Source organism: Ammodytes marinus (genome assembly GCF_949987685.1).
Source record: "Ammodytes marinus genome assembly, chromosome: 11".
Taxonomy (NCBI): Eukaryota; Metazoa; Chordata; class Actinopteri; order Uranoscopiformes; family Ammodytidae; genus Ammodytes; species Ammodytes marinus.
Genome location: NC_137215.1, coordinates 18,010,700 through 18,028,792, shown reverse-complemented (window position 1 = coordinate 18,028,792; position 18,093 = coordinate 18,010,700). Strand labels below are relative to the sequence as shown.

Sequence of the window (18,093 nt, the reverse complement as noted above, 5' to 3'; positions counted from 1 at the left end):
CTTTGCCCTGTTGTAAGCAAAACACCTCATACAAATCCCCACATTTACAGCAGGTTCTTAAATATATAATTAAATCCTGTAGTGAAGCCACTGCCATCTGCAGGGCCATTCGGTCCACTGCAAAAAAGGGTTATAACTTATTATTGAATATTTTTTATTACAATCTTTGAAAACAAGGTTCCCAGTCCAACTACCAACCAAGTGAAAAGCTGTGCATCACTGTCAATAAAATCTAGACTTAACACAAATGTTAATAGTACCAACAGTGGCTAAAATTATTTAAAACAATTACTAACTTTTTCTTTATAAACTGCAGGAAGTCCACTACTTTTGTACATTATATTTGTCAGCTATAGATTACATTAGTAGGCATTATATTATCATTTTATTTTACTGGACTAACTATACCAAGCTCTTGCGTAACAGTAATGAAATGTGATCCTCCACATCCTGAATAAACTCAAGAAACCAACTTCATATTATGCATATTTAATGGTAGAGTATGACGATATACAAACAATTTTCCAATAAACATTTTTTTAATTCCAAGCAATACTTCCCAGTTTAAACACAAATAATATCCAAACGATATCAATCAAATACTTTCAATAAAACAAGTTCATATTACCAATGTGCTATTGCTGAATCATGATCATTGCTTAAAACCCTGTGTGGTAAAATAGTATTTTGTGGGCAAAGCTTTATTCTCCCAACACCAGGTTGGGCAAATGCTGTGCAGAATGTTGCAATGGGGAGGGACAGTACACAATATTAAGACTAAAGCCGCAACAATCCTATTTCAAATGCAGTCATCGCCTTTAAAAATGATGGAAAATTGTTGATATAAAAGTAACTTGTACAAATGACTGTTTTCAGTACAAACGTTAGTAAAATGCAATTGTGGTGCAAATCAATGCAGTGTCTCTTAAAATGGGTGGAAAAACATTTGCATTGGTGAGGACAGTATGTGCAGACTTGACTTGGGCCAGCTCACCAAAACAGCCATTTCATTTTTTGTAGCAGCTACATTTCCAGTTCAGCATCTAAAATGGATTGAATAACTTGGGAGATATTAAAAACAAAACACATAAATAACACTGAAAATATAGCATACAATGAGGGGGAAATAATTTCCCCTCCAAAAACTATGTTCTAAAAATGGCAGTAGAAAAATAAAAATGGCAATCTCCATTTCCACCGCAATACCAGTATGAACATGAAATGATAAAAATTGTGATTTTTCTTGTATGTCTTTGAAAAGTGATTATATGCATTTAAAAACCAAAGAAAAAAAATCAAGATATCCTAATCAGATCAAGGTTTAGATACAGTGAGGTATTAGCTCCACATTCCTCTGGACCAGCCACATGGATCTATTGAAAGAACTTGAGGCCTGCAACAAGGAAGAACTTCTCCAGGAAGATCTCCGAATCAAGGACGGCAATGTGGGCTGCCCGGCCAATAAGGGAGTTGGCTGTGTTGGGCAGGGCATGAATGACATCGTATCGCACTAGATTACAGTCTTTGTTCTGAAGTACTGGCAGCAGCAGGTTCTCAATCATCTCAGCATATACCGGACCTGGTAAAGACAGGAGATAAACAGTCTCAAAGGGGATAGGTTTGGTCCATTTAATGCTCTTAACTTCAAGTTGTGTTGAGAAGCTTAACATTTGCCAATTCGTATTTAGTCAACTTATTGTACTTTTTTAAAAATCAATTACAAAAGGTACAGAAGTTACACATTAAAGGAGGGACAGAAGCAAGAACCCCATCAATTACCCTTAAAAAGTAGCATCAAAAATAGTTTAGTCACTCTGCCTCTAAACGCACTGTAGACCGTAAATAACAGAGTAACTTCAGGCTAGTGGCTACATCAGTGTTCCAACTAAGAATCTTGCTGCAACTCACCTGTTTGTTTGTCTTTTAATGCTGTTTTGCACATTTCTATTCGAGCAGAATGATAAGGGACGTAGCGGTCCTGTAGTGACCCCACCAGTACTACATTCTTGAAATACTGCAAACCTTCAAAAGATAATCAATAGAAATGTTATCTTGAAGAGTGACTCCATATCCCAGATTCTACATACATAGTACTAACATATGTTTGGTAAAAAAGAAAGGAAAGAAACAAACCAGATTTCTTGCTGAGCTTGTAGAGGAAAGTTTGTCGAGGATCAGAGTGATCACGACACGTCAGCTGCAGCAGTGACCCTGACTTTTTCCACTTCTGCATGAACCATAGGCCTATGAACAAACACTTAACAGTTATTTGACAGGCTCCATCACAGTGACTATATTAAGTGGTAAGACAGAGAGAATATGCCTATAGCAATAGCGACTGAAGGAAGCATTACAAAAATATTTAAAAAGGGTGCTACGAGGAACTCTCTGTTTGTGTTCATTCTTGCACCCCCTTTGGACAAAAGCGGTAGTGTTTTTACAACGCCAACTGTTGTTCCTGGGTGAGCGTATATCTGATGAATGCAATAAGAATGCATTCCTAGCAATGATGGCTTCGTCTGCTGCCACATGTAATTTATGATCATCAGAGGAAAGCTGAGACTGTTTTTAGAAATATTTTAAAGGTCCTCGTAGCACTTTTAAAAAGGTGATATAATGTGCCGTACTTCACCATTAATGTTTTGAAACTTACCTGTGTTGACCAGAGCAGAGCTGTTGTATAATGTACCCAGGTGAGGTCCAGAAAGGGAGAGAAAGGTGTGCAGCCTGCTCAGGTAACATTTAAACCTGGGCCTGGTCAGCACTGATCGAACTATGAGGTTCCCCAAGGAATGACCTACAAAGCTGAACATGAAAAAATATGTACAGACCAACAAAATGTATATCCACCTCCGTCACTTTGTGAAATTAAATGATTATAACAGGACATTTCGCCTATGCAATCTGAGTGATAAAGAGGTCTTTATAATACGGACAACTGGAACTACAGGTAGTTGCTACGATAACAAGTATTTTTTTAAAGCTTTAAATATTTATTTAATATGCAGTTGAGACCACATACTTTAGGTAACGTTTGACTGCAACTTCATTATGCAGAAGAGAGCTTTTTACCTGATCTTTGACACTGTGAGGTTGTATATCTGAATGTACTGGACTATTTCATCCAGCAGCCGGTCGGTCATTGACTCAAAGTCAGCAAAAGTGTCATTCTGTGGACGAAAGAGTATTCAATGAAAAGAAACGACACGTTAAAGGTGTTACATCTCATTGCTTCTGATATCTGATAAAAGCAGTGTCTGCTTATTCACTCACCTGGTTCCTCTCAGACATTAGGAAGTCTATACGAGCACCAGGCAGTCCAAGCTCCAAATAGGTCTTCACCAGTCTCAAGTCTGCACTATTACCTGCATGAATAAAGAAGAGAAAATGAATGAATGCATTTTTTGAATAAGGAGAAAAAGACTATTTTGTATGCACTCTGGAACATAGGGTTCCCTACCGTCCAGGCCGTGGACGCAGACAATGAGATGAATGCCTTCTTCACAGCTTTCATCTTCCTCCAAGCTGAAGTAGGGCACAGTGGAAGCCAGCTCAGGCACCTCACTATACAAGAAGCCGGGTAGCCGTAACTGTTTCATTTCTTCCTTGGCCTTAATGAACCTGCATCATTTGAATGAATTAGACGATGAATATTAGTTTATAATATGTGCAAGTCAGGACGAATATCTGCACTAAGAATAACATGAAGTGGGATTTGTGCAAGGTGACTCACGCTTTCATCTGTGCTGTGGGTGCACATTCATACCACGGCAGGCTAGAGGAATGGAAGGTGGAGGGACAGGGATGTCTTCCCATGCTGGACCCGGCACTGCTGGAGGCTGGGTTGGAGCAGATGGGAGCTTTGGAGAAATCCTTTGTATGGTGGAGGAAGCTAAGGTCGAGCTGCTCAAAGAGAAGACTAGTCTCTAGAGCAGCTGAGTCCCCGACAGCGCTTTGCTCCTCGTCAGCAACGCCGTTCACGAAAGCGTAGCCGTCTCCTTCCTCGTAGTAACCGTTCTCGATCATGTCTTGCTCTGGCTCGTCCTCATCATCCTGAAGCTGAGGTCGTGTCTGGATTCCCAGTGTGATAGCAGATGTTTCTACAGGGCTGATCTCAGACACATCTGTGCTAGAGCGTGAGCCAAAGTAGTTCTCCACCATCCCACGTTTTACCAAGTCAGTGCTACTGGTGGCGGAGTTACTGGAGGGGCAGGCAGTATGGGGTTCACTGCGGGATTCTTTAACGGCCCCAGAGCCAGCTGCTACTCCCTCTAGTCCAAGTTCGGCAATGCCAGATAATTTGGGGTCTGCTGCTACCAAGTCAAAGACATGTTTGATAAGTTGGGAATCCCCTGTAGCAGTGTCGCCGGTGCAGACCACGTCAATGACAGGTCTGCTAGTGCTGTTCCCAGAGAAAACTACACTCTGCTCCTGCACCAGTACACTGGACTTCCTGACTTGGACTTCAGCTCCACTGGAGGAGCCCCTGGAGGAACCTTCCCCCTCATCATCTGAAGGCAAGGAGTTGATGGAAGTGAGAGAGGACTGAACACCACTGACCCCACTAGTGTTTTCTGGGTAAAGAATTTCTGCTGCCCCACTGGGCTTCTGCACTGAGCTTTGCTGAACAGGCCTTGGTGTAGGACACAGGAGGGGCCTCTCAGGCTGGGGGGCAGCAACACACGATTCAGCTACGCCTAACACTGCAAACGTCTGCAGTCCAGGAACAAGCTGAGTGGCAAAAGAGCTGGACTCACTCTCAATGCCCGAGTCTGAGAGGCGTGATGAGGCACTGGGGGCCACGCCTTCTGGCAGTCTGACACAATCACTCTTTACATGTTCTGAGAGCAGACAGGGCCGGCTACGCTGTGCTGCCTCTTTACCTGGCCTTTCCAACACAGAGTCCACCACAGACTGTTTGGAGTCACAGAGGACTGTCTGTGTAATCTCAGGAATATTACTGCTTAGTGTTCCATCAGTCCGACATGGCAGCAGAACTGTTACCTTGTCCCCTTGGTATGGGTCCTTGTTACTTGGCTTCACCTCAATTTGGTTCACCCCAGCAGCAGACCATTGTGGCAGCTTTTGGCCACTGTGGCCAACTTGTTCATCTTTGTGAAGTGGTTGGTTGCATGTAGCAATAGCCCCAGGACCTGCCTGAGGATTTTGTGCGTCCAACTTTGTAGGATTTTGGAAAAAACCTTTTTGACAAGCAGCAGCAGTTATATTGTCATCTGCAACAGAATCAACAGCAATGCATCCAGAAAGTGCTGATGTGGCACCTCCGTCAAAAAGATAGTTGGCATTAGTCCTTAAATGACTATTCAAGTCCCCCTGCGGGGTATTTATTTCCTCTTCTTGGTTTAGAGGAGCTTCCCCTTCTTTATACTTGGTGCTGGTGTCACTAATAGGAGCTTTGAGGTTCTTATAGCCCACCAGAACTACAGAGTCCTTGGAGCCCTGTCGAATCAGCTTCTTGGAGTTGTCAGTCTTTGAATTTTTCTTAAGTTTGACCGACTTGCCTTTGGACTTGGGTGGTGGGTCATAGCTGTCTGGCCAGGTGTTATCCATAGGGGCACACCTAAAATCCGGTACGGGGCTGGCTGCTGCACTGCAGTCCTTTGAGTTGGCCTTGTCCAATTTGCTGGACCCAGAACCAGTCCTTGTATTGTGCATGCCCAGCCAGGGTCCATCCCGATCTTCAAAATAAAAACCAAGTTGAACATACAAATCGCAACAAAGAAAAACATATTTGATTTAAAACGTGTCAATTAGTCTAATAACTGTATGATTAGTGGTTTAGCATTACTTTGCTACTGACCCTCAGTAATGGAATCCAAGTATCTATCCTCAAAGATGATAGGCAGGGAGCTAACATCACCATCCAGGTCTGCACATTCCACTGGCAGTGGAGGTAAAGACATGAAGTAGCTGGAGCTTTTGATAGCATTAGTCATCTGCTGGTGGCTGTGGGCACTGGTGGAGGGGGAGGGAGGAAAGGAGACATTAAGTCAGTGAGTGAGAATAAAACTAAGAATCAGGGTTTTCCATACCTGGGCTATAGTTTTTCAGACAAGCAAGGACATGCTCAGACGTGATAACAACGACAATATATTTCACAATCAAAAACGTACATTCCACTACAACTTACTGTAGTTCCTGATAGGCCAGAGCAGATTGTCTTGGATGTTCGAGACAAAAGAAAGCCTCAGCAAACCGCCTCACCTGTAATAACAGCATATTACATAGTAGATTCAGATTCAGTCAACAAGACTGGTCAGAGGTTGTCAGAGCAAGACATACATTGTGTCATTCAAAGACACCTACTCAGCTATCAAAATATGTAGATAACATAGGAAGTTGAACTCACTCTTAGTGTATGATGCTCCATAGCGAGTAGGGCAGCAACATGCTCCTGCAGGGACACTACCTCTAGGAACTGTCCCCAGAGTGCCATGAGCAGAGAGCACAGCTGAGCCAGGTTCATGTTTACCAGTTCTGCCAGCTCGTCAGGGGACTCCGCTTTCTGCTGAACGTCAAAAGACACCAGTCAACCACCAGAGGGATCAAGTGAGCCAGTTTCACCATGACATCAAAAGAAAGGAAGAAATGGCATGCAGTTCTATGCAACAGGACATTGCATAGTAAGTCAAATACAGTAAAATATATTGTAATGTTTGCTGATTGTCAACTGATGATTTGACACAACGAATATTGGCATATATTTTAATCATATTTCACTTGGACTAAGATACCACTTGAAAAGTTTCTTATTTTAAAAACCGTAAATTGTTCAGTCAACATAAATATACTATGAGTGTTTGAGTGACTTCTCTGCATTGCCATAAAGCTTCTTGAATTTGCAATGCCAAGTTTTCAAAAAGAAAGAAATCCATTTTCAGGCATGCAAACTCATAAGCCATGAAAAAGGCGAGTTGTCCGAAAACAAACCCCTGTAGGGGTGTCTGGGGGCTTCCCCCCCCCCCCAGAAGATTTTTTTTTGTGATTTGAACATGTAAGAGAAGCAATTTGGTGTATTCTGGTGAAGAGAATTAAGGACAAAGAAAACTTTTATTTTATCAGGTGAATAATTCAGATGAGTAAAATGAGCAAAACAAGTTAGTCAGCCAACCTTCTTGACTTTTCCCATTCAAAGTATGTAGGTATTTATCAAGAAAAACGTTAAAAACTAGCTTAGAAAAACGGTAAAAAAGGCTGGCAAAAACCAGCATTAAATAAGACAGAAAATAACATGGAACCTCAAATCAATCCCACTGTTCCCTTACAATAAACTATTTTTATTGTGGCAAACAGGATTTGCATTATCTTTGCTACACAACCATCAAACAAACACATAAAAATACACTCTCTCTTGTGTTGACGGACGCACGCACACACACACACAAACACACACACACACCTGAGTCGCGGAAGGCTGGAACATAACGGTGCAAAATATGACGATGGTGGAAGAAACAGGTGAGTGTGTTGTTTCGGCGCTGATCTGCTATGAGCACTACATTCACCTCAGGTGTGCCGGTCAGAACACCATGCACCATTCAGAAACCGTGAAAACAGCAATAGCCTAAAGCACATCATTAACTTGGGGTTATTCTGCAGTGACAATCCGCAAATCGCAGCCATTAATCAGTGCGCGCATACATCAATGCAAACGGCCGTAAACAACGGTTGGCAAACTCCGTGAATTTATTTCTAAAAGTGATTCACATAAACTTAGTGGGCACATTAACACGGTAAAATAATAATGCTGCGGCTACTTGAACCATGACTTGGACGCTCCGATAACTCGGAGAGCAATAAAAGTAAACTTCCCTGCAGAGGCTCTGGCTGACTGACACCGCCCCTCAATGACAAATACTGGATCTGATTGGCCAAATGACCGTCAAAGCTCACATGATAGGAGTTACCATCCGTCAATCATAGTTAGTCACTATGGTCACTCCACTTCCTTAATAGGTCCATGCTCCACACACACACACACACACACACACACACACACACACACACACACACACACACACACACACACACACACACACACACACACACACACACACACACACACACACACACACACACACACACACACACACACACACACACACACACACACACACACACACACACACACACACACACACACACACACACACACACACACACACACACACACACACACACACACACGGCCATCAAAGAACAAGATCGGAGATTACGGATGACTGTACACACTCCAGCCAACATGATTGTAAACTTCCAATGAATCATAACCTTACACGCATGCCCTCCAGTCAAAGTGGCACAATCATCCAAGGAGAGAGTCTCAATTCACCAACAATGTCTATATGGCCCCCTGGCATATTTCCAGTCAACTCCTCCTGCCCAATAAACTAAACACCAACTCGATGATGTACAAGACTTGCTTCCTATAAATGTTTTGAATCATTGCTTTAAGTAGAACAATTATCAGAGACAGAACATAGCAGCACTCAGCAGGTCTTACCTTGACTTGTTCACATAACTCTGCAAGACGGGCCTCTAAGTCCAGTTGTTCTGAGGAGGCAGAGGAACTGGGTTAAAAAAAAAAAATCACTTTTTATAATGATTAACACAGAAGGTTTTTAGAAGATCCTGTAATACAGGCTGAATAAGGAAGTGGTGTAAGAAAGAACCAGTGTCAGAAAAGACTGTTTAATGACTCGTTGACCAAGGCAGGCCTCATTATAAAGAAGGAAAGGAAGATTGAGAATGTGTACACAGTTGTAAAAAGATGATTAACAGTAGTTTAAGTAAATTGTCTTCGGAAAGTGGGACATAGAGAGGACACGTTGTATTCTATGAGAAGAAAAATGAAGTGAAGAGGGAAAGGGAGAGAAAGGCAGTTGGATCTGAGATACTGTGAGGGTCGGGACATACCTATGTAGACGTGCCTTTGACTTCGGGGATAGGGTCTTCTGAGTACTCTCTCATATAGGACTTGCATGCTGGACTTGGCTAGTAAGATTGCACATATAGGCATGTTTAACCTTTTTATTATTTGGTCCTCTGCAATGGGTTAATATCTCCACTTGAGACAGAATTAGATTCAGTGAGGCATAGTTACAAAAATTAGTTATGTTTGGACGATTTTACAATTTGGCTTTAGTCTACTGGTTAATAGACTTGTGTAATGAATGTAAGTATGATTTTGTAAGTAGAAAGAATTAACTAAGATTCGTAACCACAGTTGGATCACTGAATTAACTGAGCGGGTTATTGATTGTGTAGTCTGTTTTAAAAGCGTACAACAGTCGATGTGAAGGGATCAGGTATTATGAAATGGGAATACAACAAACTTGCAATATGCAAAAAACACAGATGCTGAAAAGACAAAACAATGAAAATCCATCCAAAGTGAAAAATTAATCAAAGTATTGTAATGTAAAACATTGTGAATACATGCTTCTTCTCAGTGCTTGAGAGCTTTAAAAAAAAAACTGTGTTCTCAGAGCCATAAATCGAATAATCTGGGATTTAAAATGTCATGCTTTACAACCTGTTGCTGTTCAACACTTTAACATTAGTTGATGTGAAGCCACAATGCAGTATACCTAGTTCCATACGATGGGAGGAGGGCAGGTCCTTGGTTATAGAGGTGAAGTAGTCAAAGAGGCCCTGGTAGGCTAGCAGGAGATTGGAGCAGAGGCTATGGTGCAGACCAAAGGCATGCTGCAGACAGTTGTCAGATACCAGGAATGATCTGCCCTGAGGATCACAAGGGACACAGTAAAGAGGGTAGAGGTTACTTCATTCTTGAAACACACTTTTTCTTCTCCCTCCAAATATCGATTTTTGGCAAACATCTTTCGTTATGTAGGTCACGAAATAAAAAAAGACTTTTAAAAATGTTTTTGTTGATTAGTTTAGCATTGATATTTAGATGCCTTAGCCTGGCACCGCCCGCCTACGTACCTCCGCTCAATTTCATTTCCCTTCAGTAGTCAGTCTGGGCCTGCGGTATATTAGTGGGTTTTCTACGCCAGATTTTTGGCGGTCCAATCAGCGAACAGAGGGAGTGGCTGAGAACAATGACGTGCGCCAGTTTCAGTTGTAGTCAGGACATACGCCACTACCAAACGTTATGCGATTGGTTGGCAGATCCAGAGTGGCACTGGGCAGATCCAATAGTTTTAAACTTCAACAGACACCCGCCTTCTTGAAATGAATAGTGGTCGGTGTGTTGTTATTCCCATGTTGCCCATTAGCGAAGCATTAAGGAGTGGTGAGGAACAATGCCTCTGTTCTGCCTGAATTACTCTAGTACATTCACAAGGCTACATTCCAGGGCAGCTTCAGCGAGCCACCTTTCTGTCAGGAGAATCAAGTTACTCCTGGCCAAATGAGACTTCTTCTGCCATCTGTCAACAGCCTGACACATATCACAGTGTATGTAACACAACATTCTACCTGAGGCGTAGATCTGTCAAATCCATTTAAGAGTCCACAGCCATGATGTCCATGTAATAATCAAAGCCTGTGGTGCTGCATGCAGCCTTGCTTAAACAATACATTTACAAGCTCTTTTTATGCAGTTTTATTTCACCCTAAGACAGACAATCTTGAGTTATTATTTAGGTTCATGCCAGTCATCTACTTTTTGATCCTGTGCTTACTTCAGCCTATTGTTTAATGACGCAAAACCTGAAAAATGATATGATGGTGGCATCTTGCAGAATTTTTTTAAACAGCCAAGAGGGTTAGTAGCATCAACAAACAAAAAGAAAGAAAAATGGATTCATCTAAAATACATTATTCTGTCTAGAAAGTTACTTACATCTGTTGATACTTGCTTGACATAACTGCTGCCGAACACGACATTCTCCAGAGGTGGGATGACGGAGTCTTTGCTCTGTGGTGGAGCGTTGCGGTTGAGCCATGTGGTTTTCACCGGTCGAGGTAAACTAGGTAAACACAAAAACCAAACTCAGCTTATTATCGGAACAGTTTATTTATTCAGTGATTCAACAGCTATGTGGCTTCCTTCAACTGTAATGTTGAATTTGTTTGGTCAGGGTTTGAATTTACTGCAAACTTAAAAAGTAAATAGCATGACAATCTCTGGGTATAAATGTATAACTATGTTCAGTGCAAGAAATGTCTGACCTGATAAGGGGTTGATGTAGGGCCACTAGGGAGGCATGGACTGCTACAGAGACGACCGACAGGTGAAAGTAGTCAAACATGACATTGACGTGTTGGTGGATGCCTCGCTGAAGGCTAAAGTGCAAACGAAGTGTGCGGCCACTGATATTCTGTAGAGCGCTCGGATCATCTGGCCTGTCGAAATCAAATAAGGAAGATAAAGCGTAAAAAAGTTTACTTTTATTGAAATAGCAAGGGGAACTTATTTTTGAGAATTCGCACAAGAGATGCAAATATCATGAAATCACAAGCAACAACACAAGAACATGCAGTTAAAATGTTGCAACACCTACGAGTAATCGCCATCTGTGAAATATAAATCCAAGGAGAGCTGGAAATCCATGTCATGGAGAGTCTCTTCCACCTGTTGGTATTGAAAAACAGTGGAGACAGTCAAACATAGTGCCTGTGTGTAAAAGCAAGACATGTCCAAGGTCGATCCGCAAGATATGCATTACACCAAACAAGGTATGTGTTTTTTTGGATGTCATCAGCCCTCATAAGCCTGACACAGCGTAAAGTATTTGGTTGTTGTAATTTGCTGCCCTAAGGACACACAAGCAATCAAAATCACTCCGATTTATACAGTTGAACCTCTGTATATTCATTCCGACAGCTACACAGCTTCTGGTCAATCATAAAAGCACTTTTTCTCCATTTTAGTTGCATTTTTCAGGTGCATGGTACTTCTAATGTGCTGCATTTGCATCTGAACTTCTAAATTGTTTTCATTATCTCAATAATCCTGTGACAAAAAAAATACCAAATCTTTATCCATGGATTTGACATAAAACACTTTATAGGACAGAAACAAAAGACAATAGAAAACAATTGAAGAAAACCTATGATGCAGGCGACAATCCACTGTCAAACAAATTCATTTCATTGGTCTACATTTCACATCATGTATAGAAAAATATAAAGGACGGGACTGTCACATTTTAAACAAACAATAATGAATATCTTGGATCAGGGACAGGGGCAAAAAACAAATACAAAATAAATTTTTCTTAAACTTACCTTCTTCTCGTCCAGCAGCATCATGACTTTAAAGAGGAGGACGTCGTTGACTACAACCTCTTCATTCTTGTACAGGATTTGGAACGTTTTGCTGCAGATGACTTCATCTTGGACTGAAGCAGGGAACGCCAGATCAGAGCCTAGACCAAAAACACCAGGATTAACTGGGTTTTTATGTCAAATAACAAATCAAAAGATTATAGCAAACGGCAACACACATAATCTGGCGATGTGACCAGGCACAGAACCATTAAGAGGCCTGGTGTTGTAACACATGCCAGACAGTTCAGAGATGGAGAGAAATCTAAATGGATTTCACAAATCCAAAAAACAAATAAGATAATAAATAAGCCACCCTACAGAGGAAATGGTATTCGTACAACCTGTGCATGGAATTATCTGACAAGGTATTTCTTATTTGGTCTGAAAGATGAATTCAGACCATTGAAGATGAAAGTGCAATGGAATCCTGTGATCTTGTTTGAGTGTGAGATAAGCATGTGCCCCACCAACTGCCTCCTAAGATTAAAATAAATTAACCAAATCTGCAATTACAATTTCCCCTGAAACAGCAGTAATATCAGAGCTGAAATGAAATTCAAATAAAATATGGTCAAGCTTTTAATCGCTTTTATTGGGGAATTTAGGGGAAGGAGCAGACTTAACCAATTGGATCCACACTAAATCCTTTGAAAGTACAGAAAAGCAAAGTAGCTACAATGTTGTGTTTAAAAAGATTACATACGAAAACATTAAATATTATAGATTAAAATAGTTTTTACCTCCTGGGTGAAGAAGACTGGTCTCAATTTTGTGTGGGACCCGAGGCGGCACCTTCAGACCGGCTCGAATCTGGTAAAATCTGAAAATGCAGACGCAATTTTAGCAATGTAATGAAACTCCCACTACTGGCTTGGTCTGGAGCACCATTAGAGACTCTGTGAAATGGGAACAAACCGCACAGGTCAGCCACAACGTGCCACTACTGGTAAAATGACACTACACCCCTGCTAAATTGTTAATGAGCACTTTCTTTTGCAGTCACTCATGTGGTAAACCTAAGCTCTGATGAGCTGGGAGCACAGAGCAGGAGTTTTATCACAGCAAAGTCAAATATCACCACACACTGCTGCTGTTAAAAAAAAAAAAAAAAAAAAAAAAAAAAAGTAGATTCAGCAATTTCAGGTTCTTTGGGGTTCACATCAGAGAGGTCGTGACCTGGACACACAATACCAACATCATGACTAAGACGGCAACACAATGGCCCTTCTTCAACAGCAGTATTATATTGCATATATTGTTGAGGGAGTCTGAGAAACGTAATTGCCAGCAAAAGCTTCAGTAATTGTTGTGCCTATGACAAATAAAATAACTTTGAACAATGACAGCCATCGTTTATCCTTAGTTTTTCCGTGAAACATAGAAACACTGTGTTGGGCCATGTTGAATAAAAAATCATAACACATATTTGAAAGGGTGCAAATGTCCTAATTGGCAGTATGAGAGGAAAACCATAAAACACAGATCTACAATCAGACATATATCAGTAAGAAGGAAATCTTGTCTGTAGCATGTTTCCTGTTGAAGACCGTCAAAGCCCGTAAGAGACAGCAACATGGATTATTTAGTGCAATATGCTACCGTATGCTACGCTGGAATGGCAGCTCAGAGCCATCAAAGAAAAAAAGTCTGACATAATTTTTTGAAGCTGTAACTACTATATGGGTATTTGTTTTAATATGCATTCCTGCACTGACAGAATTTATTTGAATCATGATTATAACAAAACTGTATAATCTGTACTTTTCATAACACACCTTTTGCTGTACAATAAATATTACGTGTTTCAAAACAATGTTCTGAATAAGGTGGACTGGCTAATCTGAGTCAATTATTATTATCACAAGAGCAAGAGCACCATTAGTTGTGCTTGGTTATTCATGTTTTGCTTCCTAAGACATCCATTTCAAAAGAACACATCTACTATTCCTGCAGCATAATGATAATCAAGAGACAAAATATAAATTAAATATCTCAGCCAATTTGCATACAGTACTTCACTGAAGTTGGAACAACTTTCATTAAAAAAAAATCACCTTTTCTTTGAAATCTTTATTTTTTTCAAATGTGGACGCAGTCACTTTAAACATTTACTCACCAATCTTTACCTCCGAAATGAACTGTGTCATGTTAGAGAACCAACCATCATCATCATTACATTGTATACTCAACATTGTATACTCATTACTCAGGCGCCTTTAGGCATATTCGATCCATAAAAAGAAGAGAAGGTCTAAGATCGCTAACTGTCACAGATTGGCCGGGCCCCGCTTATAAACATCCCTGTGTCGCTACTACCATAGCTGCCATCACAGCTGACTACTTCTTAATTAGCAGCACGGTCTCTAATATATGCTCGATAACACATTTATTTGGCAAAGCATTGCCACCTGTTGGAAACGTATGGCAAAAAAAAAGGAAACAGAATAATAGTTACGTAAAGATGCTGAGGAAAAACTCACCCTCTTTGGAACAGGTCCACATTGTAGAACTTGTGGAGCTCCACAGAGAACTCCACTGTGGCCTGGACTTCAGTCATCTTGGTCTCTACAGGCAGAGTTGCCTTACATCATCTGGGATACACCTGACGGCCTACAAGGGAAAGTAATAATGAGTCCTTTCAGCTAAACAATTCTTTTTTTTTTTAAATAATCTTTTTAACTTTCTTTTCACTTGGTTAAAATACAGGATTTCCACTTCCAGTAGACATACTAGTAGATAACAGACCAGAACTTGTGTGCTAAAACGATTCCAAGAGACACATTAAAATAAATCAGATTTAGTAGTTGCCCTATAAGAGTCACAGGATTGAGTTTAAGAGTATGTTGGCTGTAGGACAGTGATGGTCAACTTTTTAGGGGAAATTATTTCTAGGGCATGGGGGCTTCATTTGGTATAATATGCATTCTGTACTCTAAGCCTAATTGGTTAACACTCTAGACAATTATGGCAGTTACTAGCATTAAGACAGGCTAAGGGAAAATGACTATGAATAACATTGCAAAAATAGGCCTGAAATACAATATCACCAATCTAGTCGTGCTAGAAATAAACACAGACACACTTGCCTTGTCATTTAATGCAAGCTTTTTTTTAGCCCCTGATTTATTTAGACCTCATTAATGAAAAGGGTCATATAGTTGTTTTAGACTGTACTGTAGCAGAGACAAAATCCAACTGGCATACACAATCCCACAGACACTCTCTAAATTAGTCATGTATGAAATGAATAAATCATTCAGTGGGAGACAACATGGCATTGTGTCCATGCCAGTGAAAAGAAAACCAATATGAGACACAAACTGTCACCCTGAGTTTGAGCTGGTTGACCCAGAGTACCAGCCAGGTACTGTTTATATCCAAATATGCCTCCCTTCCTGGAAGAAGTGATTCTGTAAAGGTCAGTTAAAAACCAATCGCACTAGGAATGACACAGAAAACCTACATGAACAGTGACTAAAGTGAGTATCAAGAGCAAATGTAGGTTTAATATCAAATATCCAGTGTGGTAGATTATGTTAAAGGTTGGTCAGAGCAATTGGTTTATCAGGTTTAATCTCAAGCAGTGACCATTGTCTGAAGATATAATAGACAACATAAAAAGTTTATATAAGGCGTGAACGGGAATGCTTAAAGGTTGGTGCCATTAAACCAAATAGCCTGTCAGTGTGAGCTGGCTGCAGCGGACGACTATCCGTGGAAAAGTCTCGTCACATAACCTTCCAATGAATTCTACATTTTGATTTGGGAACAAAAAACACAGCTAAACATCACGTTAACCTTTCCAAACTATTGACAAGGGGAATTGCAGGAAAATAAAAATATTACTGGCACTATGGCAATTCAAGTCAATAACTCAGCTCGGCGACAGTCAAATAAAACATCTATCTTTACTCTCATTAAATATATGAAAAATGCCTTTACAGGCATCGAGAGACACACACACACACACACACACACACACACACACACACACACACACACACACACACACACACACACACACACACACACACACACACACACACACACACACACACACACACACACACACACACACACACACACACACACACACACACACACACACACTTAGGGTTTCTTATTCAAAAGGGGCAACCGTTATATCAACAGCTAAAACCCCAAACTGATACAGACCAGTTTTGAGACAACTAGTTATAACTTAACTATAATGTGTTGATGCTATTGCTTGAATGAGTGAGGGAGGTGGTAGCCCACGGATCCCTAGCTGCTGGCAGAATCTCGGCAGTGGTATCCTTGGGGTTACAGGTGGGAAACTAAAAAGACAACATTTTGCTGTCGGCCCACATAAAGGTTAGGGGCGACTCGGCAAATGCGCAACAACACATACTTGAGAAAAGAACAACAACAAAACAATTCCCACTTCATATCTAGTGAGCTAATGGTAACTGTTAGCGCAACGTTAGCCACCCACCGAGCAGTTGCCATCGGGTCTCCGATTAGCCGCGCTGGCAAGCTAACGCTAGCTACTCACCATTGCGTTGGCAAGCTAACATTAGCCAGCTAACCAACGTTAGCTCCAATTGTAGTCCTCCCCTCGTCCTTTCGCAGCGATGTGCTGACAGAAAACACCTATATGCTGTCTATTCCAGAGTCCAGGTCTGTGTATTGCTATTGAATAAGCTGCTTTAAAGAGTATGTAGACTAAACTGACCATGTATCTCTCTGACAGTGCTGTTGGCTAGCCAATCTGAAGCGCTGACAGCAGGCGCTTCTCAACCTATGTGCTCAACTCAACCTGCGTACCCCTACGCACATTTAACTGCGCGTTACTGCACATATCAGAGGCGCAGTTGACGCCACGTGAAAGTTTGCAACTTGTAAATGGAACATTGACTGTTTGGAAACATGGTAAGTTATATAATAATAATAATAATAATAATAATAATAATAATAATAATAATAATAATAATAATAATAATAATAATAATAATAATAATAATAATAATAATAATAATAATAATAATAATAATAATAATAATAATAATAATAATAATAATAATAATAATATAAAGTAATTTGTATTATTATTACCATCATTATTATTATTATTTTATTATTATTGTTAAGCTATTGATATAGCCTATCACAATCACACTGTCAAACAAGTTTGGCCTCTGGCATTTCTGGTGAGGCTTTCTCAAAGTACTTGGACTAATTCCAGTTGACTTTTTTTTAAAATAGCTATCACTTCAAAATAAACATGTAAAAAATTGCAGGATATGGGGAGGAAATGAGGGGGAGTGCAATCAGCAGTTTAATTTCTTATTTCCCTACACTAATTCTCAAAACAAATTTCCTGTGAAAAAGTAATGAAAGCTGGGCGTCATTCTAAGAAACACAGGGCATTTCAATGGGGTCTGGACGTTATCACTATAATGCAAGTACCTTATTTTAGGAAGTACCTCATTAAAAAGGAAGTTTTTTTTTGTCTGACACAGCAAACACAGCTTCAATTGCCTCTTAGTCAGCGTCTCTTGATTTCCAGTTTGGACTGCACTGGAAACAATGCTCTCTGAACACAGTGCAACCATAGAGATCACAGAGAATGTAGATCCTACAGTGCTGGAGGAGTGGGGGCTGGGAGCCTCCTCAGGGTAATATTATCTTTTTCAAAGCTTCTTTCCTTAGTTTTACTTGATACACAGTCATGCAGGTATAGAACTAGAAAAAATTGATATTGTGATTGTGTGATTAAGGAACTATTAACATCTAACCCAAGGTGGGTGCAGCAGTGGAACATACAGTTGACACTGTGGGTACTATTGA

At 40.5% G+C, this 18,093-nt stretch overlaps 1 protein-coding gene across 4 annotated transcripts; it reads right to left on the bottom strand.

Moving 5' to 3' along the window:
* Positions 1-493: 493 nt before the first annotated feature.
* On the bottom strand, positions 494-17,032 carry fam135a (family with sequence similarity 135 member A). 4 transcript variants are annotated; one of them, XM_080036494.1, is made up of 21 exons: positions 16,799-17,032; positions 14,745-14,874; positions 13,005-13,084; positions 12,223-12,386; positions 11,496-11,566; positions 11,164-11,337; positions 10,835-10,961; positions 9,612-9,765; positions 8,938-9,015; positions 8,525-8,574; positions 6,371-6,529; positions 6,152-6,225; positions 5,822-5,976; positions 3,734-5,699; positions 3,461-3,621; positions 3,274-3,365; positions 3,073-3,170; positions 2,654-2,805; positions 2,134-2,244; positions 1,909-2,022; positions 494-1,579 (listed from the first exon to the last, which is right to left on the bottom strand). In XM_080036494.1, the coding sequence occupies exons 2-21, from the start codon at positions 14,819-14,821 to the stop codon at positions 1,374-1,376; spliced, it is 4,263 nt and encodes a 1,420-aa protein (XP_079892620.1). In that variant the 5' UTR covers positions 14,822-14,874; positions 16,799-17,032; the 3' UTR covers positions 494-1,373. The 4 variants fall into 4 exon arrangements, with proteins under 4 accessions (XP_079892620.1, XP_079892621.1, XP_079892622.1 ...); XM_080036495.1 differs by having other exon boundaries at positions 6,371-6,526; XM_080036496.1 differs by having other exon boundaries at positions 12,223-12,362.
* Positions 17,033-18,093: the final 1,061 nt, after the last annotated feature.